Here is a 27173-nt window from a genome sequence, read left to right on the forward strand (position 1 = left end):
AACATGCTCCTGACTTGGGGCAGGCACATACAAACAGAATGTGGCGGGGGTAAACATGTCAGCTTGATCCCAATCCCTAACCTGGGACAGCGATTTAAACAGGTTTCCTGGCTTTGGATATGCACATTAAGAATGGGCGGGGTTAACTTAGTATGATTGCGCCAATTGCTTCTTACCAGGAACAGTGGTGTAACAGTACAAAATAAGAACGAACTATAAAAATCAATAGAAAAAGGCTAAACTCATCAGATGGATACCTGTTCTTATGTTTTACTGTTATACCACTGTCACTGGTTAGTAGACGATTGGCGCCATCATTCTTAGTTAACCCCGCACATGCTGTGTGTGCATATCCAAAGTCAGGAGCCTGTTTTAATCACTTATTGTCGTAAGTTGCTGTGTAACACATTATATTGTTTGTTTTTGCTTAAATTGTTTTACATTTGTCCTTTTGGGAATGTAAAGTTGACTATGCGGTTTGGTCTTTGTTCATTGTTGAAGGTGACCCAAAGTTGTAAACTTCTGAGTCTTTTGATTTCTAGTGGAGAGCTGTCGAAATTGAATTCATACTATTTAAAAGGGACGGTCTACCTTGTATTGAAAGGACATATAAATGTATGAGGAAACACTCGTACGACGTCGGAACTCTCTGCGAAAAAGGTATAGGAACTAACCTTCATTTGAAGAGTTTAGAATAGCTATCAGGTGTGTCAGACAAAAATGTAATTAACGTTAATACTCAACATAATGACTCATGTTTTTCTTATTTTTTGTTTAGGGGCCTATCTGATATAAGTCTGTGTCTATTACATTATAAATTTAAAAAATGAAATTTGAGAGCCATTCAGACAACTTTTCTTCCAAGTCACAAGGTATAAAAGATAAAAAAGTTAACAACTATATGTCAATGTACGGTCTTCAATACGGAGCCTGGGCTCACAATGATCAGCAAGCTATATAGGGCCAATTATTTGATACTTGTATTTGCCTAATTCATTTAAGGATTGTTTGTATGGTGATAATGTCAGCTACATGTATGTGTTTTTTTAAAATTGCTTATATCTTTTAGCTGAAGCTTTGCTCTTTTTTGTATTTTAACAGTAGTCTGATGTAAAAACTTTCTTAATTTTACATTTATTGTCAATGGTACATTTGTACCGAGTCTAAAAAATATTTTCTTTCTTTTTGAACTAGTTTTAAAATTTCAAACTTTTTAGAAACATATAATTTTGTTTTTTTTTCATGTAAGACAAACTTGCCAACAATTCTTGTCTCATTTTAACGGATTTCATTTTGTTTTGAGGATACACCATTACGCTAATTAAGTTGCAGGGTGGGGCATTTTACTGAGTTAATGGGTTTGGGGATGTGATTTCACAAACACAAGTTTAACATGTTTTAGCATGCAGCATATAATTGCATTTGGGGTTTATATCACTTTTGTAATCAACTGAATGATTTATTTTTGAAATTTCATGTTTTGTATTCCTTGGGCTTTTTATTGATAAGCACAAATGGTAGAAGTTGTTTAAGCATTAAATAACAACAACTAGAAGCTAAATTCAACGGTAAAAATATTTATCAATGCACAAGACAATCATTTATTACCGAAATAAAGTGTAATGCAGCGTGCAGACTGAATGATTATTTGGAATTATAGACAACTCGCTAAACACTTTCACATAGGAAATAGAATCAGTAATGGTATACGACCAATTCCAAAACTTTTTACAGTGTCTAGACCGACACTGATCTACTCCGCAAATAGAACTATGCAATCACAAAAGGATTATTTGGGATCACGAAATCAAAATACATTAAATGACTTAAGCTTGTTTTTGAAATATATAACTATATTTGATATAGTTTATTATTAGAAATTTAAAAAAAAATATAGTCCATGGTCCCAACTATCAAAATATTTCTAAAAAAGGATTCATGGACTTTGTAGCTGAATTCTGTTGGTATCTCCCGAAGTGAACTCAGAGAAAATAAAAAAAAATTCTATCAAATTAATAAAATAAACTAACGGTATGATTTAAATGTTTTTTTCTTCCTTTTTGTTTTTTTAAACATCACATACAGTTCAATTCCATGTTTTCATCTAAAGTATTAATCGTGTAAATGAACAGCATAGATTAAACCAAATAAAAGCAGTAGTATACAGCTGTTCGAAATTCATTAATCAATTGAGAAAAAACAATTCCGGGTTACAAACTACTACTTAGAAAAACAAATCAAATATAAGAGGAGATCAACGGCACACAGAAACGAAAGATTACACTAGACATTTTCTGACATGGTACAGGACATTTATAATAAAAAAAGGTTGGTTGAACCTGGTTACGCATTCAACAAAAAAAATTAATTTATTTAAAAAAAAAAAGACGTGACCATTAACGTCTTGGACATATTCCCTGTATTACACACTGTTAGTAAGTGAGTCAAAGAACTTAATTATTGAATACACTTTTTTATAGGTAAATTTTTGCTTAGATAATTTCCTCAAAGCTAGAAAAATATTTAAAAAAAAAAAACAGAATCTGACACGTTTAAGAGAAGAAACTATTCAGCCACAGTTGAGGAAAAAGAAAATGGACATGGTTGTGCGAGATCTGATCTATTAAATAGGTTAAATGCGTGAATACATATTAGATATTTACTTCATAAGATTATTATTTGTTTTTATTGAATTTAGTTTCATTGTTATAATCTTAAACTAGTGTAGTAGTTGTATACCTGTTTTTGTACCTTATTGGAAAACAAAACCTTTCTACTCTTCTCGAAAAATTAGTTTTGCATATATAGTACCATAATACGTCTTTCGCAAATCATATCATGGAATTCAAATAATGCTTATTGAGATGTTGTATTGGCGAAAATTCATTTGAAAATATTCTTTTATTTTGCTCGATTTCAGACATATCTTGGTATTAATAGTCAAGAAATATCTGTACCGCGATGCCAAGAATTTTGTTTTAAAATATTTGGAACATTCCAAGACCGGATATTTAGAAATGATTATGTGCTGGTACTTCTTAGATAACTCATTATCATTTCACGGGAATCAATATCATCGTTGGAATCATATAATTATATTCCAGCAATAAAAAGATATCAGCTAAAAGGGGATTATCAAAAGTCTTTGTCGACAATGAGTAGATGAAATCATTACCAAGAAAAAGAAACAAAAAAAAACAAAGTGAAAGTGTATAAACGCATTTTTCAAAATATATTTTCGTTTATATAAATATACATTTTTACATAAATATTGAATTGATTTCAGGTTTGTAATAACATTTTTTAAAAAAGATCGATATAAAGAGGAATAGAGAATAACACAGGGAATGTGTCAAATATACAACAACCCGACCAAAGAGCAGAAAACAGCACAAGGCCACCCATTGGTCTTCAATGCAGCGAGCAAATTCTGCAACCGGGGGCGATAAAGGCTAAGCTTGCGTTCATAAGTTGAAAAGGGTATTTGAAAAGTTTAACCACATACAACAAACATTGAAAGCAAGGTACATCGATATATAGCAATCATATGTCAAAATCAAGTAAATATATGTATATGCCATTCTCAAAAGAAAAATGAGAGATTAAATAAATACATTTCATGAATTCTTAGCCAATTCTCTTTTCATACCCTGTAGGTCTTCTTAAATATGACATTTTAAAAGTATATTTATTTTTCATCTTCTAGAATCAGAGAACTCTTTGCTAAAATATAACTATTAACCAAACTCTGACAAGTCAATCTTTCCTTTACCTGACCAGTGGTATACTTTTCATTGGTGCTCAACCACAATAAAAACGACGGTGACATAGTGATATATTTTGTAGAAAATATTGCTCAGTGGTGTAAAACTTTGATTGTTCTAAATTTATTACCATTAATTACTTTACGATAAATATTCTTGTACAATATTCATTTTTATAGTTGAGCAACATTTTCTTTTCTGACATATATACCCACCAAGAAGTAATAACTTACATACAACTATCACATAAATTATCACATGTTTTACAATTTCTTTATAAACCAAAAACAAAAGAAGCTAAGTGCCCCTTTATAATAAATAATTTCTTGGATCTGTAATGAATATCTTGTTAAATGAGTAAAAATATCTTGATTTAAGATATTTTAAAAATTCCCAAATTAAAAAAAGATCTACAAATATTAAACAATTTTATTGAAGTAAGTTTTACCAAATTTCGTTTGACATCATCTTGTAACACATCATTTTGCTATTTTGAAGGGTTTCAAAGATTGTCGACATACATTTACATTATCTAATACCACGAGTAACCCACCGTTTCAAAGCCTTCAGCGCTTTTCTGTTAATGACAGATAAAATATTTCTTTTATATAACTAGGTTAATTGAGATGTAGGTCCTCCAACACTTCGCATGCTTGTGTACTTTCTTCTCGTTGTATAAAACGCCTATTTAAAGTTCAATAATCTCGACAATACAATTAATTCAAGGACAGTATAAATATGTTTACCATAGTTTTTTGCGTTTTCTTTGAAGTTTGAATTGGAATTATGCTGTAAAAAATAAAATAACAAAAATACTGCACTCCGAGGAAAAGAGCTCAAATATATCAAACGAATGGATTAAAAATGTTATATTCCAGACCTGGTACAGGCATTATCCTATGTAGAAATATCGGATTAAACCTCTCACTTGTATTACAGTCTAATAAAATTCCATTATATGGACAACAATGTGTGAACAAAACAGACATAACAGGTATAACTGTCATAATTAGTGTTATAATCGTAATCACTATAAAAACTAACAATTATGTCAACAAAGAAAAACAAAATGACATATAGATAATGATATAATAAATAACGAACGCATAATAAAACTCAATGAAGGGGCCAAGTCAACTGGATACTAACAAAAAATAGACTAAACAGTAAAAGTAATACTAATACGTTATAAAGACAAATAAAAGAACGTTATAATACGTATTTAAGATGAATGATAAACACCGTCAGTATCTAGAATCTAAACATCAAGATTATCATGTATTATTTGTGAAGTAAGTGATAATTCATCAACACAGTCTTGGTTTCTTTTGATGATTTATTTTAAAACAAGGACGAGACATTCTTTGAATAATCCTAGCTCACCAACTTCCTGCTCAGACACTTGTGCCGTTTTACGAAGACTGAATAGCAGCTGCAAGCTCTTGAATACCGAGTTAGTTGGGAAATGTACATCCAATATGCAGATGAGGTTGGTATATTGCTACTTATGTGGAGGAAATTAACTAAAAATTAAAATTTGTCATAGATTTTGACACTGAGATGACCGCTTATATTACTTTCGAGGTACAAGTCTACAAATGAGACACTTTCTGTTGTTTCTTTGATTTCTAGTTATGGAGAATATATATATGGAACCCAATAAGAAAAGTTTAGATTGTCAATGGAAAAAACATCATCAATACATCTGAATTGGAAATTTAATGATCTAGCTTCTTTGACCTTTTTGTGTGCGACAATAGTCTAAAGGAACTCTGACTCATATCAATATGTAAACCATGTATGCAGTATCTTGATTGTAAAGGTTGAAATATAGTTCGTGACATTTATACCCGCAACTTCTTGAAGTAAAGTTATGTGGACCTTTTCTAAATCTAATAAATTGGAAACAGAAGAAATCGAACGAAGCATTAGGTCGATGACTCACTGACCAAAGATTATGTAATACAAAGTAATTATCCAACTGCCTGAGAAAGATTGACGTAAAAAGTATTTTCAAACCTTGATATTTTATCAAGAAAGATAAACTAGGACATGGTTTTATTAAGGAGTTTTGGAAAATTATTTAGCTACCCTAAAAAGAAATTAATTCTTTCTGATCTCTCTTTGAAATATTTTTGTGTCTTGTCCACAGCTTTAAATAAATATCAGGATCAATTCATGGACAGTAAATACTGATAATATACATGCATGTTTCCTCATTTGAAACATTTTCACGTCCACACCTGTGTTGAAGTTGAAACTAAAGCTAGGAAATTGAAATATCAAGGGATAAACAATCGGGCATGCCAAATTGCACCAAATATTATATATGTATAACACAAACTGTAAATTAATGAAAAAAATGGAACTAATTTAAACAATGAATCCTAACAGTATGCACATTCTTGATATGTATATATTGTTCGACAAAATTAAACGATTCCAGCTCGGAATTGGTCCAAGTTCTACCTGAAGATGTATTAAGCCGCCGTGTTTCATCGCATAGTTGTTTCAATTCGATCAATACAATCTGTATAAAAGAAATTAACAACAATTATACTACTTTTAAAGAATAAAATTGTCAATTACTGAAAGCAATTAAAATAACTTATCTGAAACCATGCTTTCTAGCATTGATAACGAATACTTTTTTTATAAGTTGTATTTATGTATATTTGTTTTATCAAAGTCGACGCTGTCAGACATGTTTTGTTTGCTTACTAGTCCGAATCAAAAGAGATGTGTGTTATACATAATGTGAGAGCACAGAAAACGACAATCATAACCAAGTACATTTAAAGGGCAACAATTAGTCTACGTGTCTATGCATAATATCAAGATAAACAACGTCCATAGTCTGCATAAGTTGTATTAAATGAACAGAAATATATCTGGTTTTCGATTTATTCCATCGTGTTTGGACTCTGGATAGTTTTCATCTTGGCATAATGTAAAGACTCTTAAACTTTGTGTTGCTATCTAATATTTATCAAAGGTACCAGGATTATTATTTAGTACGACAGATGCGCGTTCGTCTACATAAGACCACTCAATGACGCTCAGATCAAAATAGTTAAAAAGACAATAGTCCAGGCAATCTAACCTAAATTTGACCCTAACCTTACAGAAATTGCAACAGAAAATTTTTCATAAATTGGGGATAAAAAAAAAATCACAATATATAAAATTCCTTTGAAGATTTGCATTGTAAAAGGGAGATAACTCTGCAAAACAGGCAGAAATATCAGTTAAAATTGATGCAAGATTATAACTTGACTGCTTCTTTTCAACAGAATGTATTGATTCTTGATTTTTTTTTAGCTATTTTAATGGTACAAGAAACAACTCTAACGGTGTTTTCATATCTTTTATCAAGCTACAAACTAGATTTCGTAATTCATTAGTTTACCATTTATTGAATTTTTTAACATGTTAAGGTAAAGAATCTCAAATTTAATAAAAATAATTAAGTATATATTCTTCCTTTTGTTGTTTAAAGTTTCTTTCAACAAGATAAATGCTGAACAAATAGCATATACAGATATAACCAATACAAAACTTTCACATTATTATTATTTTAACGAAAATGGTCACAAAGCCACCCATTTGCAATTTCTTAAATGAAAAATGCACAAAAAAAAATCAAAAAAAATATCCGAAACACTTAGGTTTTGTACATTTCACGAGCAGAGGATTATATAATATAGTTAAATATGAACTTATAACCCCATCAAAGTATCATACTTTACATAAAATTAAAGAAAATCAACAAAAAACTGACAAAAAAGACTCATTTTGGCGGAGTTATCTTCCCTTCCAATGTTAATTTACATAGGAAATTAAAATTGCTGATTTTGAGTTTTCTTCAGGTTAGATTTTATATAGGTCTTACTGTTATAGATAAGAACTAAATCATTTTCTGTTGCAATTTGTTTGAGGTTAAAACTTATTTCGACTGGACTAATACAAGTACAAAGTTAAAGAGCATGAGAACCCAAAATTCCAAAATGTTGTGCCAAATACGGCTAAATCCAACTCTTAAAATAAAAGCTTGTTTATTTATACTTTGCGAAAATTTCAATGAATATCAACTGTCTACATTGAAGATCATAAGATGTTATAAGAAGGTTTATTTTATACAACTGTCCCAAAACCTACTATTTTCCCCAGTATATCGTTTTCACTATACGTATTACACTTATCTCCTGGTAACCGTTACCCTTAAGGATATTGAAGCAGTAAGCGCATAAAATGTTTAAAACGGTTTGATCGTTTTCTCGTTAGTTGATTACATCATTGCATTTCGAAAATAAAAATAAAAAGTTTGTCCAGTTCCATCAGTGATTGGGATGATTATATTAACCTAATAATAACAAGTTTCCCTATTTTCAACATAAATATATAAAACTTATAAAACCAGGAGTAAAATCCCAAGTGTCACGCACCTTTAGTATTCTTTTTCTTATATATATTATATGCATTTGGTTGATAAAAATTTACTATGAAAAAAAAAATGTTTATGTATTGTATATTGGAGTTTTATAACGTGATAAAATACTTTTCTTTTTTAAGCGTGAAATAAAGGCTCCGTGTTGAAGAACTTACTTTGACCTATACTTGTTAACTTTTATATATTTTCACTAGGATGGAGAGTTGTCTACTTGGAACTCATACCACATCTTCTTTTTATGTATTGACCTATTATAAATGAATATGTAACAATTGTATTGTCAATGTCTTATATTTAGTTCGTCGTCAATAAATCATTGCCTACGTACCATTACAAATCCCAAGCCAGACAAAACGAGTTAACATTATCATAAAGGGAGAACATTCAAATGTAAATTGAATGAATACCACATTATCGTACAATTTATTTTCAAATACATCATGATGTTGTAATTTAGTTTGTACTATTTTCTGTTTAGATCAGCAGACATTCCAATAAGGTCCATCGTAATTCAAACAGTGACGTTCTCTGTGTAGGTTTTCAATGTGTGTGTTAAAGGTGTCTATAAACAGATCGATCTTCCGTCTTAGATCATTTCTAGAAAAGTAATGATAACCTAGGACAACGTCCAAAGAACCGATTCAATAACGAATTTTCCCCTTCACTACTTTATTTTGATTATAACAAAGTTCTTATTCTACGTCTATCAATATAGTTTTATTACTGTCTAAGAAGAAACAACGTCCAATAAAAGAATATCCATCAACTAACATGGCAAGTGGTTTCCATGGAAACAAAATTTGATCAGCAATCACTGAGTTCTATCATTACTCAAAATAAACGTCTAAAGATAATTGAATTTTTGCCGGAATTTTGGTGTCAGACCGTGAAGATTTTAGGAAAGTGTTGGTTATCCGATCAATACAGCTACCGAATAATGTGTTAAAAATTGAACGTTGTAATTATCGACAAATCCTTGCAATAGAAACGATTCCAGCACTTCAGAAAAACGTTGAAACTTGCATCAGAATTTCAAATATCTTTTATTGAAAATAAGAACTAGTTTTATATGAGGCTGTATTGATCACATCGTTAATGTTGGGATTGCAGTGATATGTCACTTGTAAAAACACTTAAAACTTCAATTTATTTCAGTAATAAAGTTCCATTTAATGTTAAATTTTTCTTCGTGCTCATTTAAAGGTCGCGTTTGATGTAAAAAGCCACGGAAACAGCCATGATAGAACTCTTGTCAAATAGGATGTTATTCAAATACTCTGTCCTGCTGTCTATCTCAATAGACATTCAAATATAATCTCGATCAACATTGTAGATTCAAAATGATTGGAAGTTAAAGCGTCCGAAACTCCATTGTTCTTTCTGCTCTGATAAAAAAATATACTTCAAGCAAAAACATTTTAGCCGATTAATTTCAACGTTTCATAATTTATCATTACGACAGAACACGAGGATTCAGAAAAGACCTTGAAAAACATAAAGTAAAATGTAGCGTGGTTATGTATCACCGAACGCAATCATAAAAACATTACATATGTATAAATACAAGAAGGAATCAAGTGCTGACATGTCACAAGTTTAGATATTTTAGTAAAAAGCGAGGTTACTATATAAACTCTGAGACAACATCACATTTTCATCATCCGCATCCGATTCAAATTACTCCATTGTATCGTAATGTTTTTTTGTTTTTTTTATATTTTTCTATAAATGCGCATAGAAGTTTGAAGAAGGTTTAGAGGAATTTTCGGTGGAAAATGCGTTAAAAAACTTTATTTTTCATATGCAAATTATCTGTATAAAGAATTAAACAACTACGGGGAGTATATATAATAACAAATTACTGTTTTCAAGATGGTGATGGTGAACTTTTAGAACTCGCGTGGGATTTAACTTTTTTGAAAGCAATATTTGTACATGACCAAAAAGGCTTTAAATGCAATAACCAAATGCATCTCAAGACCATGAACATGAATCAATCATTATCAAAAGTGTAAAAGCATTATTTACAGTCTTTGAAAAATCAAGTTCTACGTAAATAAAGGTAGAATACCGCTGTTCGAAAGTCATAAAACCAAATATGGGTTACAAACTAAAACCGAGGCAATCAAATCAACAATAAAAGAAAACAACAACAACAAAAACAGAGAATTGCAACATAACATAAAAACAAACGACAATGCAACACACAAAAAACCCTAATAATTAGATAACAACTGTTATATTCTATAAACGGAGACCATAGATATGAATAATCGTTAGAATTCTTCTAATTTAATGTTGCCTGTTTTATATCTTAACGTAAAGGTTTTAAGGATTTTGGGGTTTATCGACTATCTTTACTTATTTTTACTATTGACCTTATCCAACAACTTCTTCTTGTTTTATTTCCCCTAAAAAGATTTTGATGTATTATCAATTGCGATTTTCTTCCAAATTAATTATATTTGACATTGAGATTACCTAAAAATTAATTTAACGTCAAAATGAGGTCGGTGCATCCACCACTTGTGGTGTACACATATCCTCAGTGATTGATATAATCTTGCATCCAGTTCATGTTAAGTTATGGGCATAGAAAACTCTAGAGGAAAGAACCGAATACAAGATATTACCTATACGTTTCAGAAACCAAAATGTGGACTACTATGCACAATGCAATGCACAAAATCTCACTTGATAAAGTGCGCAGTTGATTCTTATGTACTTAAGACAGCATTAGTCACACTTTGAAAAGGAAAAATCCCTTTGCCTACAATCCACGTGGAAAACCACTAGGGAATCAGTGTCCCTCGAACTGTAGACAAAGAAATTTAAAATTAAAATTTTTAACCATAAATAAAAAAAATTAGCATACATTTGTACTGGTATACAAAATCATTCCACATTATATTTTTTAAATAAACAAAACAAAAAAGTACCGTGCCATATTGACATCTTTTACCTGTCTCAACTAAACACAGACATACATAATTTAGTGTTATATCCGTATTTTCCCCATTCATTATTTTTTATTTTATTTTATTTTTTATAATTATCTTCAGATATCAAATGATTACTTCAATATTAATTGCAATTTGTTCTCACCATATTTTGATCAGAAAAATCGTTTCCATTTACGTTATTCGAACTCATTGACATGAATCATCGTACAATGTCATATTGTTTCTCCTTCATTCATCAGAGGTAACACAATCTGAAAACAAAAATATTCTTTTCAATTTATGTACAATCAAACAGACCGCTGAACGCGGACCTCGACAAAGACACCTCATAATTCAATACACATCACTCCGGTAAACGACAATAATATCAAGTGACATGTCACACTAAATTATTCCACTTTCTCAATATTTCTATTATTTTCTAACAAAGTCTTTAAAGAGCATTCTCTATCAGTATGTACGATGTAATAATCAACTGCAATGAAAAGTCCACAACACTCAAAAGAAACTATTTACGCTAAAAACAATTTATTGTTCTCCTTTCAATTGCAGGTCTCCAAAATGGACAGAGCCCCAACTTCCACATATATTCTATATAGCGAAGGCACTCTGCCCTGCGATTAAGGCGTAACACATTTCTGACCACCTGGGTTGATAATAACTACTGGCCAAGGTCCAAATCCCAAAAACATTTGCTACCAAGGTCAAACATTACCATCTAGTTCTATCAAAAAGCCGCCAAGGCGAAAATAAATGAACACCAAGGTCTTGACGCCCCCAAGGATAGTATTTTTAATTGAATATTACCATCAAGTCAATGTAAAAATTTATAAAAATGACCACCTAGGTCTATTGCCACCAAGGCATATATAAATGACCACCTAGGTCAATGCCGCCAACGCATATATAAATGACCACCAAGGTCTTTAAAGCCACCCAGGTTATATTGCCACCAAGGCAAATGTAAGTAAAAGTTAAAGAATATAGTTACTTTGCCGACAGCACATGGAGCACGACCTTCCCACAGCTTGGATATTGAAAGAATGAGGATGTGTCACATGTACTTCCGCCAAAGATATCAACCAATGAAGTTATAATTGACATACGGTTTCATTTAATACATTTACGAATTTTTATGTGAAGGTTTTAAGGAATTTGGTGTTTATCGACATTCTTTGGTAATCTATATTAAATTTGTTCACAATTCCTCATATTTATATTGATAACTTACATCTCATTTTGTTTTACAACTAATTAACTAATCCAACAAAAGCGAACGTTAGAACGACAAAAATCGACAACTTTGCAGTCGACAACATGAGTTGGTGATCTCAGATATTTAGTTACAGTAAAGCCTGATCTTTTAATTGAACTAAAATGACTACTGGAAATATTTTAACATTGTCTGTTATGTAAACAGACTTTTTTGGGACCTTTTGCGTCTGGCATGAAAATTATTTTATGAAAGTGATACATGCAAATGGTGACGCTTACTCTATCGAAGCACTCGGTCTTGCTTCTTTTGTAGTTCATGTGGTTCCATTGGCTTTTGTTTTCTTCTTTATTTGTCTCTTATCAATCGTTTTCCAAGATTTGAACATCAGTTACCAACTATAGCTTTAATTGTTCTTATAATTAGTTTTACTTAGATCTCAAGAATATTGCATAATAGTTCGTCCGCATTGCATTCTAATTTCTTATTAACCATTCTTGTCATTTTTAATGTCAGATTTTTCTGGACTATTTACTTAATCCAATAACTTCTTCATTATTTTCTTTCGCAAAAAAAAGAAGAATTTAATGTATTATCAATTGAGATTTTCTTCCGAATTAATTAATTTTGACAATGAGATAACCTTGAAATTAATCTAACGTCAAAATGAGTTTCGGGGCATCCACTACTTGTAGCGTAATTGACATATGGTTTCATTAAATACGTTTACAATTTTTTGATTTTTTTAAAAATCTCATAATGATTGAAAAGTAAGAACGTCTTATCCTTTGTTCTTGATTAAACATCCTGTCCATGGTTGTTTGTGTTTGGTGTACTGTTGTTTGTATTTTTTGCACAATGGCATTGTCAGCTTGTTTTCTACTGGGAAGTTTGATTCTCCCTTTGGTATATTTAGCCTCTCCATGAGCATAATACAAATATAATGTCCCTTATATCTTTTGTCACCATTAAAAAATCTATTTATGGCCAGAAAGAAAGCACTAGAACTACAATGTACTGAAAAATCTATTTCGAGAGTGACGTGAATAAGATAGCAAATTATGTACATTTTATGTAAAAAAAAATTTGTAAGGGTTCCGCGGAACCCAGTGTTTCGCCAACTTTTGCTGTAACTTCTTGACTCAATAAAAATGAGGAAAACAATCAATAAAATATTCCTCTTGATACTATTTTTTTTATTTTAAGAAGCTTTTGCCCAAGTTTGGTAAAAATTTCAGGATAGTTTATGAATCGAATAAATGTTTTAAGAACTTTAACTGCAGACTGTATGTTATGTTAACTGGACGAAAAACTAAGTCCATTTATAAGTAAAATACAGATACACAGGTACCAAATATTAACAAAATTTCCTTTCTAGATACTAGCTTTTGATCAGTAACAAGCTTCTGTCCAAGTATGGTACAAATCTAAAATAGTATAAGAAAGTTGTTTTTTTTTAAATTTAACCACAGAGTGAATGTGTTGTTTCCTGGTAGAAAACCTAAGTCCATTTAAAAGTATAATACGGAAAAAATGGATATTTTTTTACAAAATTTACTTCTGGATACTATCTTATGATCATAAACAAGCTTCTGTCCAAGTTTGGTACACACTCAGGATAGTTAAAGAAAGTTATTAAAATTTTAAAACTTTAACCACAGAGTAAATAGAAAGGTTTTCCCGCAGAAAAACTAAGTCCATTTATAAGTAAAAAACAGAAAAAATGGAATTTTATTTTTGAAAACTTTACTTCTGGATACTATCTAATGATCATAACCAAGCTTATGTCCATGTTTAGTAGAAATCCAGTATAGTTTAAGATAGATATTCAAATTTAAAAAACTTTAACCACAGAGTGAATGTTATGTTTCCCCACAGAAAAACTAATTCCATTTATAAATAAAATACAGAAAAAAATAGAATTTTATTTTTACAAAATTTCCTTCTGGATACTATCTTATGATCATAAACAAGCTTCTGTCCAAGTTTAGTAGAAATCCAGTATAGTTTAAGAAAGTTATTAAATTTTCAAAAACTTTAACCACAGAGTGAATATTTGTGGACGCCGCCGACGACGACGACGGAAAGTAGGATCGCTTAGTCTCGCTTTTTCGACTAAAGTCGAAGGCTCGACAAAAAATGAAAACAATGCTTTGAAAATTTCATTTGTTCGAAACGCTTTTCTGGATTAACCTTTCTAAGGCTTATATTGAAACCTATGATTTATAAGAATCAGTATGAGAGCTATATTTATAAATGACCAGAAAGGCTTTTAATTAAACACCAAATCCATCTAAGGTAAAATACGCATGAGGGAGTTGAAACCTAAGTTTCTTAATAACTTTTATTTTAATGGTAAACATGGAGTGACAACTGAGATTCCTCAGATTATGTACAGCATTGTGAATTAAGTAATATGCTAAAAGAATTCTTTGAGGACTTTAATATATTGATCTATTTTATGATATATAGGACGATAGTTATTAAGTGATTAGTAAACTCATAGACTCGTACACATTTGTCTACCAATGATTAGGGGAAGCATGCCTTACAAATGTACAACAGTAGTGAACAGTGATTTATCCATGTATCTTTTCATACAAGATATTTTATTTTCAACCTTTTTTGTGTCTTTACTTTACCATGCCTAAGTAAAGGCATTACAAGTACTCTTAATCACTTCACCTGACATTTCATGTTTCTGTCCGGATAATTAATATTTCTCTTTTGGTGCAAGATGACATAATAGAGACCACCTATCATTAAATACAGATTTATTTCCTTTGTTGAAACGCAAGCGATTTTGTCTAAGAATATAACTTGACAATAATGTCAGCACCGTACGAATGATTGATAATGTTCAGAAACACAGTCATGACATAAGCTTTTATCTGTACTTTAGAAGGGTTAACAAATCAGAAGCCTAAAGTGTATGTATACCAATTACAAGAACACGGAAAAATACAAAACATTTTCTCAGCATGGTCAATTTACAAATATCTAATTAGTTGATATAAAATGTGTCATATTTACCTCCGTCTTCATAAATATTATTCAAATACATTTTTTATATAAAAAACTGACTTTTATTTGATTTTTTTGGCGATCCTTACAAAAACAAGTAATCGCTCAAAGGGAATAACAAATTATCTTAATTATGGTACCATTGTGACCAATATGACATTTCAACACGTCGTTTCAAAACCTCCGATAGAATAAAAAAGTAAAGACATTGACACGCATAAATAAACAATGAAAGATGGGCTATAGATATGATGTTCAAAATTATTGAGTTTCTTATAAAGCTGGGGTCACACATTCACGATTTTTACTGCCGTTCTTGACAGGACTATTCCCGATTAAAATTAGTCAAAAGTCTGATCAAGATCCTGTAAATCGTGGATGGAAATGCAAACTTTAATTAAAATTTTTAAAACAAATAATTTAATCACGACAACAATCAGATATCAAGCGAATTTATCCCGATAATCCCGTTCTCAATCCGCTTCTAATTCAATTTGTATCTTTCGCCAGGTAAATTTCGACCGAGCCTGTTACGACTGCGTACCGATTCTACCGAATGTAATCCGACAGAGTTCAGACAGTGACCAGACAGAGAACCGACGCTGACGGAAGTTATCCGTTCGAAAATTGTCGGCACAATCGGGGTCAGTAGATACTGTCGGAACGTAATCCTATCACGGTCCGCTCTATCGCATTGCAAACGACTTTGTCTGGTCTCAGTCGTATTGTATTCTGTAATTGTCGGGACTCTGACGTGGATATTATTGAGGAATATTGTATTAATAACGGGACTGAACCGGAACGGTTTCGGCAAAAACGGTTCGCAATCGACAAGATCATGATGCAATCTGGACTCAATCGGCAGAAAAAAAGCAATAAAAAATTTCTTCAGATCATTCCCGTTCCACAGGACACCGTCCAGAATACACAGTATTGTTACGATTGTGATCCGATACAGCAGAATCTGTCACGACATAGGCACGATTGTAATCCGACTAAACTAAATCGGCTGAGTTTTCCCGAATGTTACGGGACGCACCTAACTGTCGGGGTGCTTCACCGAACTATTCGGTTCCTTCCCGACCTGTAGGAATCTGTTACGAACTTAAACGACTGCGTTCAGAAAATGATAGGACATTCCAGATAATTGAGAATAGTAATCAGACTTTTCCACTTTTCGTTTCGTATCGCTGTCTGATCTCAAACGGGAGTAATAATCGGTAATGTGTGAACCCCGCATTACCTACTGATCATGACATTTCTGCTCTTCCAATAATGAATATTCGTGGTGTTGTTGTGACACATCCAGTTTAAAATGGTTTATGGAGGTACGTAAAACTACAGGGAGATAACTCTGTAAAAATTATCCGAACGCTCTATTGTTAAGGAAATAGTGAGCTTCTCAGCGCTCAAAATTAGTGTTTGTCAAGCTGCTATAGATCCAATGATTTTTTCCAATCATGTGGTTCATTTTTTTTAAATTTTTTTATAGTTGAAACGAGTGTCAAAGTTATTGTTGTGTCAATTTTTATGAAAATTAAACGTGCCAAATTAATTTAGTCAAGGTATTTAGTACCGTCTCAATCTTCTACAGAAGAAAATGCTTGTACCAAGTTCGGAATATGGAGATTGTTTTCTATATGTTTGATGTATTTGAGGTTTTTTTTCGTAATAGGTTAAGTGACGTTCAGTTTGAAATATTCCTTGGACTTTTAAGTATAAATATTTCTGTTTAGTTTTATAAAAAAAAATCATTGTCATATTTTAAATCTTCAAATTTATCTTTTTCAAATTTATTGTTAATGGGTTTATATACATATAGAATTTGTTGGCGATTACGTTTTAAATGCATAATTTTACAAATACTTTTAAAGAACCAAAACTTAGAAATAAACCGACATGTAAGGAAGACGACCATAGCGAAGATTAGTTTGACGAATTCATCATGATAATGATTGTAAGAAGGAGGAACGATAACATTTAAAAGAGGACGTATAGTCGCTAACTTGAATGTTTTCGTTAGCAACGTGCAGCCCCTTGTTGAGTAAGTCCTATCGTTGTGCTTTATATCGAGCTGGGGAGTACAACCTTTTTACGCTGAGTTTTTATTTTAATTTTTTTTCTTATGATGTGCTGATACGCCATCGTTCCAAATTAGAATAGGGTTGGGCGCCTGCAAACTGATTATTCTAATGAATTATATAATATCTGTGCTAAGTAAGGATTATTTTGTTGCTGTATATCATAGCTGTTCTTCGTTTATTTGTTTTCTACATACATCAGAGAGTTTGTTTTTTTCGTTTGAATTCAATTATATCCGTCATTCCGAGATCGTTTATAGTTTCTTATGCGATGTGCAATATCAAATTACACAATGCTGATGGCCAACATATATTTATGAATAAAAAAAAGTCCTGTACATGTATAATTCAGTCTAAAGTCCTCAGTGTGGAATTAAAATTGAACACTGTCTTCTTCTGATATCTAAATGCTATATAGTATTGCATTTACTTTGGGTTTCGTTAATGATACTGAATTGGTTGCACATAACGAGTTATTGACTTACACTAAATAGGACCAATCAGGGCTAAATGATTGAAAAGCCAAAAGTGCACACATTTAAGACGTAGGATACTAAATGTCAATGAAAGTTAGGTTTTCTGGTACGAATGTCAATTATGCAAATAGCAATAAAGACCAACAGGACGAAAAAGTGAACAAGTACAGGTTATCGTAAGGCAATCAACAATCATTATGATAAAAAAAATAACGTATAGTGATCTTTTAAAGGTTCCGGCATGATGAAATGAAAAGTAACGGAACGAAAAAGCAACGCACGTATGTAACCTACAAAACTAAAAGAAAACTTAATATGACAAACAGCAACCTATCACAACCTCTGGATTACAGGTTCCTGACTTTGGAAAATCATACACACAGGGTGCAGGGGTTTATAATTATGTTTATCAGCGTTAAACGCAATCCCAAACTTAGGAAATTGGTGAAACAAAACAACATATTAAGAATGTATTTTAAAAATTAGTTTGAAAGAGATTGACTTGTTGGACTTATTGAGCACAGACACCAAATTAAAAGAGACAAAAGGATTAAAGAACTGTTTAGCAATACATGTTTATATTTGTATAAAACTATCAAAAGTTAAGTCAACAGACAAAGACAATATTCCCAATTCTTAATACTATACTCAATTGATAACATTTCAAAAGGAACATCATTCCATATCTCATAATGTTAATATAATTTCAAATCAATTGAGTCTTAATTTTACCAGTTTGGTAAAAAAATTACAAGATATGATATCCCACTTGTATTTAAAATTTTCGCATCTCCTTATTTAACTTTACAACGAAACCTTGATTCCATGGAGGAATTCGGTAAACGTTTGGAGTAATTTATGGTTACAAAATAGCTGGCATAAAAATTATTAGTTATTATTACGGATGTCAATTCGGTGAATATTAGCTTGAATTGTTTTACATTGTCTTATAGGGGCCTTTTATAGCTGACTATATGCGGTATGGGCTTTGCTCATTGTTGAAGGCCGTACGGTGACCTATAATTGTTAATGTTTGTGTCATTTTGGTCTTTTGTGGATATTTGTCTCATTGGCAATCATACCACATCTTCTTTTTTATATTATCGATTAATCGTTTGATTTACCGAGCGATACACGTGTACTCGCTCGTTAAATCATTTACAGAAAGAAAGCACAACATATACCCATTTTATATCTTTTGGGTGGTTTTCGCATGATCTCAAAACACTTTTCATTATTAACTAGGACAAGACAATAGTCCGCTGAATTTTATGCCATAATGAATAATTATCATAATACCTCATTTGCTCATTATCTGTACTAATTATGTAAACTGGCAGTAATCAAGTAATTAGTAAAATATCTTTACAAAAAAATTTACTAAAAAAACAGTATTTGTGAGCCGTAAATAAACACATTTCAAAGATCAACAAACAAGTGATGATTATAATTTACCCCAGGCAAAGATTACATGTACCTTAGCCGAATTTGGCACAACTTTTTGGAATTTTTGGATCCTCAATACTTTTCAACTTTGTACTTGTTTGGCTTTATAAATTTTTTTATATGAGCGTCACTGATGAGTCTTATGTAGACGAAACGCGCGTCTGGCGTACTAAATTATAATCCTGGTACCTTTGATACCTATTTACTGATAACTTTAATCATTTAATGAGGGTGAACACAAGGCGCACAGAATTTGTTCTAATCTAAGAATATATTGTTTAGTCAATTTTTCTAGGACGGGGAGATTCATGGTGATTAAAATATATGCTCTGACGGTACAAAGTTTTGGGAATGATTAAGATTTGCTAAAAGTGTAAGCCTTGGTAGTTAATGCTCTTGTTCATATATCTCTAAATCGGGATATTGTAAATGACAGTTACAGTTACACGCAAACATTCGAATCGCATTTTAAATTTTCCTGTAGGCGCTCTTAATAAAAAACATTTTTTTTTGTTTAAGCATAACAAACAACGACATTCTTACAGGAAACCGATTAGTCGAGTATCGTTTTAGTAATTGATACTTCCGAACGATTTGAGTACTCGTTGACATCCCTAGTTATCATACATAGCTCACAAAACCTTATGTTTCAGATACTTTGTGGAGTGATTTTTTGCCTCCTTTTTCAGTTTTTCCCCTTCATGTCTTGATTATGACAAAATTGATGATCAGTAAGACTTATGTCATAATTAATAGATTCGAATATATCGTCTATCCAATCATTTCATCATTGATCATTTTGTTTTTGTCACTTGTAGCTTAAGACCGCTTAAAAATGTTGAAGACCATATGGAAATTTGGTTAAAAACCCCAAGTTATGCTTCTCTATCGCGGAGTTTACTATTCGTTCTTAGTTCTTTGACCTTTATTCCATATCTCATCTGACAGGCTTTCTGCGAAGAGGTTTTGGCTCTTCGCCAATGTTATATGCATGGAATGAAAATATCAGAGGATTTCCTTCATGCTTAAGTAAGGTGACAGTTAATGGAAATACCTGTCATTTAAGATAGATATGCTTATTTAGTAGTGACGCGAGGGATTTTTCTCCTGAAACTTGTTGTCTGTATTATTAAAAAGTATAGAAAATAATTAGAAAACAATATTCATGACATCTGTGTGTTTTTGATCTAAGAAACCTTGACAATGGTATCGATAGTCAAGGTCTAGGGTGAGGAATTGGGATGTGTCATATCTATTTTGTAACAAGGTGCCGTTTGCATGCGAAAAAAAACCCTATATATTGACTTTGTCTAAAACTCTGACCTGTTCGTATGTCTGACATAAAAATGTATAACTATTCATATGCATTGGTAATGATAAAATGCTATTGTAAAAAATTATAGAAAAATATATGCATCTAATATTCATCATGATATTTTGACCATTGAAATATTGTTAAATAAAATTGTCACCCATTGACATATGATAGGCTGAAATTTCTGTGTTTCATATATTTATCATCCTGTGAAAAACGGACATCGATATATTACTTGTTTATATATGGTTACACCAAAACTCAATACGCTGGGTGCATACTGTAGTTTGTTTATTATAGGGCATGTCATTCGAAATCCTAGTTGATGAGATTAAATGTGTTTCTCAACTAAGAGATATTTTCGCTCTTTTATTTCATGGCGTCATTCAGTGATGGTACGCTCATTTGCAATTTTCTTATGGGTCAAATTTGAAATGAAACGGATATGGAGCCATGGTACGAACACAACACAAAATTACCGAATTCAGCACGCAAACAAGACATCAATTGATTTCATTATAACCAATGCGATAGGAACATTCCTACACTAAGAAAAAAATAGAAGAGCTTCCAAATCCATGCATCGAAATTCATGTAAACGGATAAAACTACGTAGAAAGTAAAAACACAAAAATACCGAACTCAGAGGAAAATTCAAAAAGGAAAATCAAAAATCAAAAGGCAAAATCAAAAGTCCAAACACATCAAACGAATGGATAACAACTGTCATATTCCTGACTTGGTAGGGAACCACGATTTCCCGAGAACTACGAGAACAACAAAATATCCCGAGAACAAGATTTTTTATGGTGTTATATGTGTTTTTTGCTTAAATAAGTGTAACAGCATACAATAATTAAGGTTTATGGCGTCCATAATTAATAAAAGTACACGCAATCTTCAGAAAATAGATTTTTATGTTTACTTATATGCAAATTCCTTGTTGAAAACAATATGGCGGACGTTATATTTTGTAAGGTAGATAACTCGACTTGAAAGCAAAGTACTGTAGTACTGTTTGCTCACTGAGGATTTTGTGTTGTAGAATTTCGTTATTTGTGATCTGGTGCATTTGCATTATCTAATTGTGATCATTCTGCATTTGAACTGTGTTGATGCTATTTCATTAATTCTAATGAATGAATTTATGATTGACTCATTGACATCCAAAAACCGTCCAGAGTGTGTATAAGTTGGATTAAATGAACAGAAATATATCTGGTTTTCGGTTTATTCCATCGTGTATGGACTCTGGACAGTTTTCATCTAGGCATAATGTAAAGACTCTAAAACTGTGTGTTGCCATCTAATAGTTATCAAAGGTACAATATTTATAATTTAGTACGACAGATGTGCGTTTCGTCTACATAAGACTGATCAGTGACGCTCAGATCAATAGTTATAAAGACAATAGTCCAATCAAAAGTAAAAACACAAAAATACTAAACTCTGAGGAAAATTCAAAACGGAAAATCAAAAATCATAAGGCAAAATCAAAAGTCCAAACACATAAAACGAATGGATAACAACTGTCATATTCCTGACTTGGTACAGGCATTTTCTAATGTAGAAAATGGTGGATTGAACCTGGTTTTATAGCTATCTAAACCTCTCACTTGTATGACAGTCGCATCAAATTCCATTACATTGTCAACGATGTATGTACAAAACAAACATACTCAAAGAGTAAAAATGTCAAAAATAGGGGTACAGCAGTCAATATTGTGTTATCATCTTAATATCACTATAAAAACAACAAATGTAACGAAGAATCACAAAAAGGCATACATCAAATTTAACATACTCATTTTGCTTTTCTTGTTCCAATTAATTTATGTATATAAAAAGTCTACCCGTAAAGGAAAGAAGGTTTTCATTGCTGGTGTAAAAATGCGCGTTTGAAATTCGTACAGGTAGACATAAAAATAATTTTGTCGTTAAAAGTATGAACAAAACAAACATACTTGCATCACTATAAAAACAACAAATGTAACGAAGAAGCACAAAAAGGCATACATCAAATTTATTATACTCATTATGCTTTTCTTATACCACTTAATTTATCTATATAAAGTCTACCCGTAAAGAATAGATGGTTTTCATTGCTGGTGTAAAATTGCGCGTTTGAAATTCGCACAGGTAGACATAAAAATAATTTTGTCGTTCAAAGTATGAAGGTATACATACATGCATAGTCACGTAAAGTTGATATAAAAAAACAACAGACTCAACAGTAAATGTAATAACAATAAATAAATAAGGTGTGGTTCAAAGTATGACGGGATACATACGTACAGTATCACGTCAAATGTATAAAATAAAAAACAGATTAACAGAAATTTAAAGTATTTTATTGAATGAAATAATTTTGTCATTCATAATATGTCAAAATCCATAAGTAAGAGTAATTTAAGTAAATGAAATAATTTTGTCGTTCAAAGCATGATGTTTTTATATAACCACAGAGTCAATTCAAAAGAATATCTTAAAAATTTACAAGTAATATTAACAAAGACTAATAAAATAATACTATAACGCGTTATTAAGATGATAACCAACGTCAGTACGTAAAATCTAAACTTCAAGACCATCTATTATTTGTGAAGTTGATACGGAATATTTATCAACACGTTCTGGGTATCTTCCGATGAACTTTTTTAGAAAAAGGACGAGCCGTTCTTTGACATACCCCTGGTTCATCAACTTTCTGCTCAGACACTGGTGACGTTTTACAAAGTCTGAATAGGAGCTGCAAGCTCTTGAATACCTAATAAGTTGGGAAATGTATATTATTATTACATAGCTTTTATATAGCGCCTATCTAATAAACATAATACTCTAAGCGCTTAACATATAAAATTGAAGGAAAATATATATCAAAATGCATACAATAATAGCAATTATATATATATGAACATAAGAATAAAACAGAAATTAAATAGAATAATGATGGAAATTAAGAGCATTGACAGGGGAAATATATATCACAATGAATACCATAAAACATATTAAATATAACGGTCAATAAAAGAATAATTATGAAAATTATAAGTATTTACATTCCAGTAAAACACAATGAAAAGATAAATAAAACTGTCTATTCAAAAAAATCGTCAAAACTAAAAATTTAAATAAATTAAAAATAAAAAAGGTCCTATCACTTAAACTTTTTAGAATAATAATAAATTATCACATTTCTTACACATCACAGTACGCCAGTCTAAAAATATGTGTCTTCAAACCTTTTTTAAAACGAGGAAGCGATTGTTCTTTCCGTAAATGAATTGGTAGGTCATTCCACAATGTAGCTCCAGCTTGGTCGAATCGTCTTTCACCGTATGTTTTAGTGCGGACATCTCTTGGATTCGTTATGAGTCCTTCATTTTCTGACCGAAGTGTTCTAATAGGAGCGTATGGTACAATCAGTTCTTTCAAATATTTAGGTGCTTTATCGTGTAATGCCTTAAAAACGTAAAGTAAAAGTTTAAAATGTGATCGGTATTTCACCGGGAGCCAATGTAGCTGCATCAGAACAGGTGTTATAGAGTCAAACTTCCCTTTTCTTGTGATAAGTCTAGCTGCTGTGTTTTGAACGCGTTGTAGTCTTGCTATAGTGGAAGAGTTTACATTATATAGCAAAGCGTTCCCATAGTCTAATCTGGAGGTGACAAGAGAGCAGACTAGTGTCTTACACGCATTTTCGGTGATATACGATCTAATGTTTCCGATGGTTCGAATCTGGTGGTAACATGATTTTGAGACGGCTGATACCTGCTGTTCCATACTCAAGGTCTTATCAAAGAACACTCATAGATTCCTAACGCAGTCCGCATCACTTAAAATAGTGCCATCGAAAGGTAGCTCATACTTGGATAACTGTTTGACTCGATGTTTCGGAGCAAAGACGATGAGCTCTGTTTTGTCCTGATTTAGTTTCAGCATATTTGATGTCATCCAATCGCTTATCTCTGACAAACACGCTTTCAAACGGTCGGATATTCCATATGCAGGTGAAGTTGGTATATTACTACTAAGGTGGGGGAAATTGATAATTTCAAAATTGAAATCGTCTCGTTTGTCATAGATTCTGGTACTGAGATGACTGTATATGTCAAATTCGAGGTATAATTCTAAAAATGAGGCGGAGGAAGCCGTGTCTGTAGTCTCTTTAATTTCTAGTTCTGGTGGGTATATTAATGGAACCCAATCAGAAAAGTTCGGATTGGTAATGGAAAGAACATCATCAATATATCTGAAAGTGAAATTAAATAACCTGGCTTCTTTGATCTTCTTGTTTTTCACAAGTGTCTGAAGGAACTCCGATTCATATGAAAATAAGAAGAGATCGGCAAGGAGAGGCGCACAATTCGTTCCCATAGGAATGCCGACAATTTGTTGAAAAAGTCTACCTCCAAATTCAACAAATATATTGTCAATAAGAAACTCTAGCATACTGATCACTTGTTCCTCTGTGTAGTATGTTTTAACCTTTTGTTCTTTATTAACAAAATATGCCTTATGCCTTAGACTACCATTACTGTCAAAATATGTTTTAGACCATACTAAGCAATGAGATGTACCAAACAAACATCTTATCAACAAATAAATTAGAGGTGTTGCATGCTAATGGAAACCGTAAATTTTAATCAGATACAGAAAAAAAATATATAGAATAGGATTAAGATAATGCTTCGATAAAAAACAAAATACATTTTACCGAGAGGGGCAAACTAAACTAAAGTTAGAGTTTTCATTATTTAAGTTTAAGATGTGCATAACTGTTTAAGGGCAAACGATGCAGTTTTGATCCTGTATTTACAAGTTCATGAAAATTTGTATATAGGCTTTTTTTTACCTGATTAAATCAAATATGTAATAAAAATATACCTTCATGTGCTACTTTTTGAGTAAAATGAGGTCGAAATTTTGTAAATTCACTCAAAATTCAGATTTGTAGCCGTAATTTCTTTTTCGAAAGAAAACAAATCTTTTTTGTTATAAAAGATAAACACAAATTGTTTTTTGTTAAATAATCGGTAATTTCTGTATTTTATAAATATCCTAAAACATATCCAGTTTTTTATTCAGAAATAACTCATCTTAACCAAATGTTCATGAATTGAGGAAAAAACGTCATTTTTTACTGCATCTTTATCAAAATAAAAAAAAATCCTCTATTTACAGTTTTATAAAATTTGGGTCACATATTCTCCCACCAAAATAAAACAAAATGCCGTTTTGAAAAATAGGGGTCCATGAACTCGTTTTCAAATTAAATGAGTTTGAATGATAAAAATCAGTCGAAAAATGTATATTTTCCCGATATGTCACCGTTTGACGTCGCGAAAAAAACAAATTACGTTAGCAACGTCATTACCTTCCCTGTAACTGTATCGTATGCCCTTAAATTATATACATTCTCTATTAATATTATCACATTATGAAGATAACATTTACTGAACTCATAAAGGTATACGGTTGTAAGTAAACCTTTTTGGAGCGTAGGAAGTTGAATCCTAGACCGAGACTCCCTGAAGAAATCAGTTAATCGTTATCATTCTAACAGCTTTATATTTTCTGAATTATTCCCTTGCCGTTTATTTTTTTTTAAAGTAAAATTGATTATGACATGCAGGACTATATTAGTTTCATGTCATAAAATAAAATCTCCACTGTCGTAAATGTCGCAGATGGCTATCTGAATATTGTGGTAACGCATAAAACTAGAATAAGTATTATTGTATATAATTTCTATAAAAGTTATATCATTTCCAAGAGAGAAAACATGAATTAAATTATAAATAAAGGAAACAGTAGTATATCAGTGTTAAAAAAAATGTTTTACAGTACCAATTTCTTATCACATGCATAGAGTACTTATCAATATCATTGTTTATACATTTTTTTTTTTTTTATTTAGCACAGAAAAACAAAACACATCTTTGTTGTCCGAATTATATGACCATCTGTATACACTATGAACTAGGTGGACTTCACCACCACAGCAGAATATGCTTTCTGATAGTAAATTATTTCACTAAAACTTCAGCTTTCAATATTCAAATAATGGATCTGTGTTTCATTTTTAAATTGATAATTGCTTCAATAAATTGTTCCATGCATGCAAGTATAATTTTCATCATCTAAATAACTTTAGTCATGTCGGATTATTAGGTTATCTACAACACATTAGGTGAATAGTTTAGAGACGCATAGCTGTTTTTAAAAGCCAATAGTTTTAATGCCAAACAGGCCGTTCTAAGAACAGTCTCCATTATTAGTTATATTTTGTGGTTATATAACGCCTGATTTCTCTGTACATCCAGTCCCATAAATCCATCACGTACGACATTTTAATTGGAATCGCGATGGAATGTTTGTTTCACTTTCTTGCCAAACAAAGAAGCATTTTCTGCCAAATGAACAAATAACATGCAATAA

The 27173-nt window shown here is 31.4% G+C and overlaps 1 protein-coding gene across 1 annotated transcript in view; it reads left to right on the plus strand.

Annotated features, from left to right (window-relative positions):
* Window positions 1-241: 241 nt before the first annotated feature.
* The window catches only part of LOC134711328 (uncharacterized), a 57204-nt gene continuing 30272 nt past the window's right edge, over window positions 242-27173 (plus strand). Inside the window, exon 1 of the mRNA XM_063571878.1 lies at window positions 242-388. Within this exon, the coding sequence (XP_063427948.1) occupies window positions 337-388 (52 nt within the window). The 5' untranslated portion in view covers window positions 242-336. The remainder of the gene's footprint in view (window positions 389-27173) is intronic.

The sequence above is a fragment of the Mytilus trossulus genome, chromosome 1 (assembly GCF_036588685.1).
Source record: "Mytilus trossulus isolate FHL-02 chromosome 1, PNRI_Mtr1.1.1.hap1, whole genome shotgun sequence".
Classification (NCBI taxonomy): Eukaryota; Metazoa; Mollusca; class Bivalvia; order Mytilida; family Mytilidae; genus Mytilus; species Mytilus trossulus.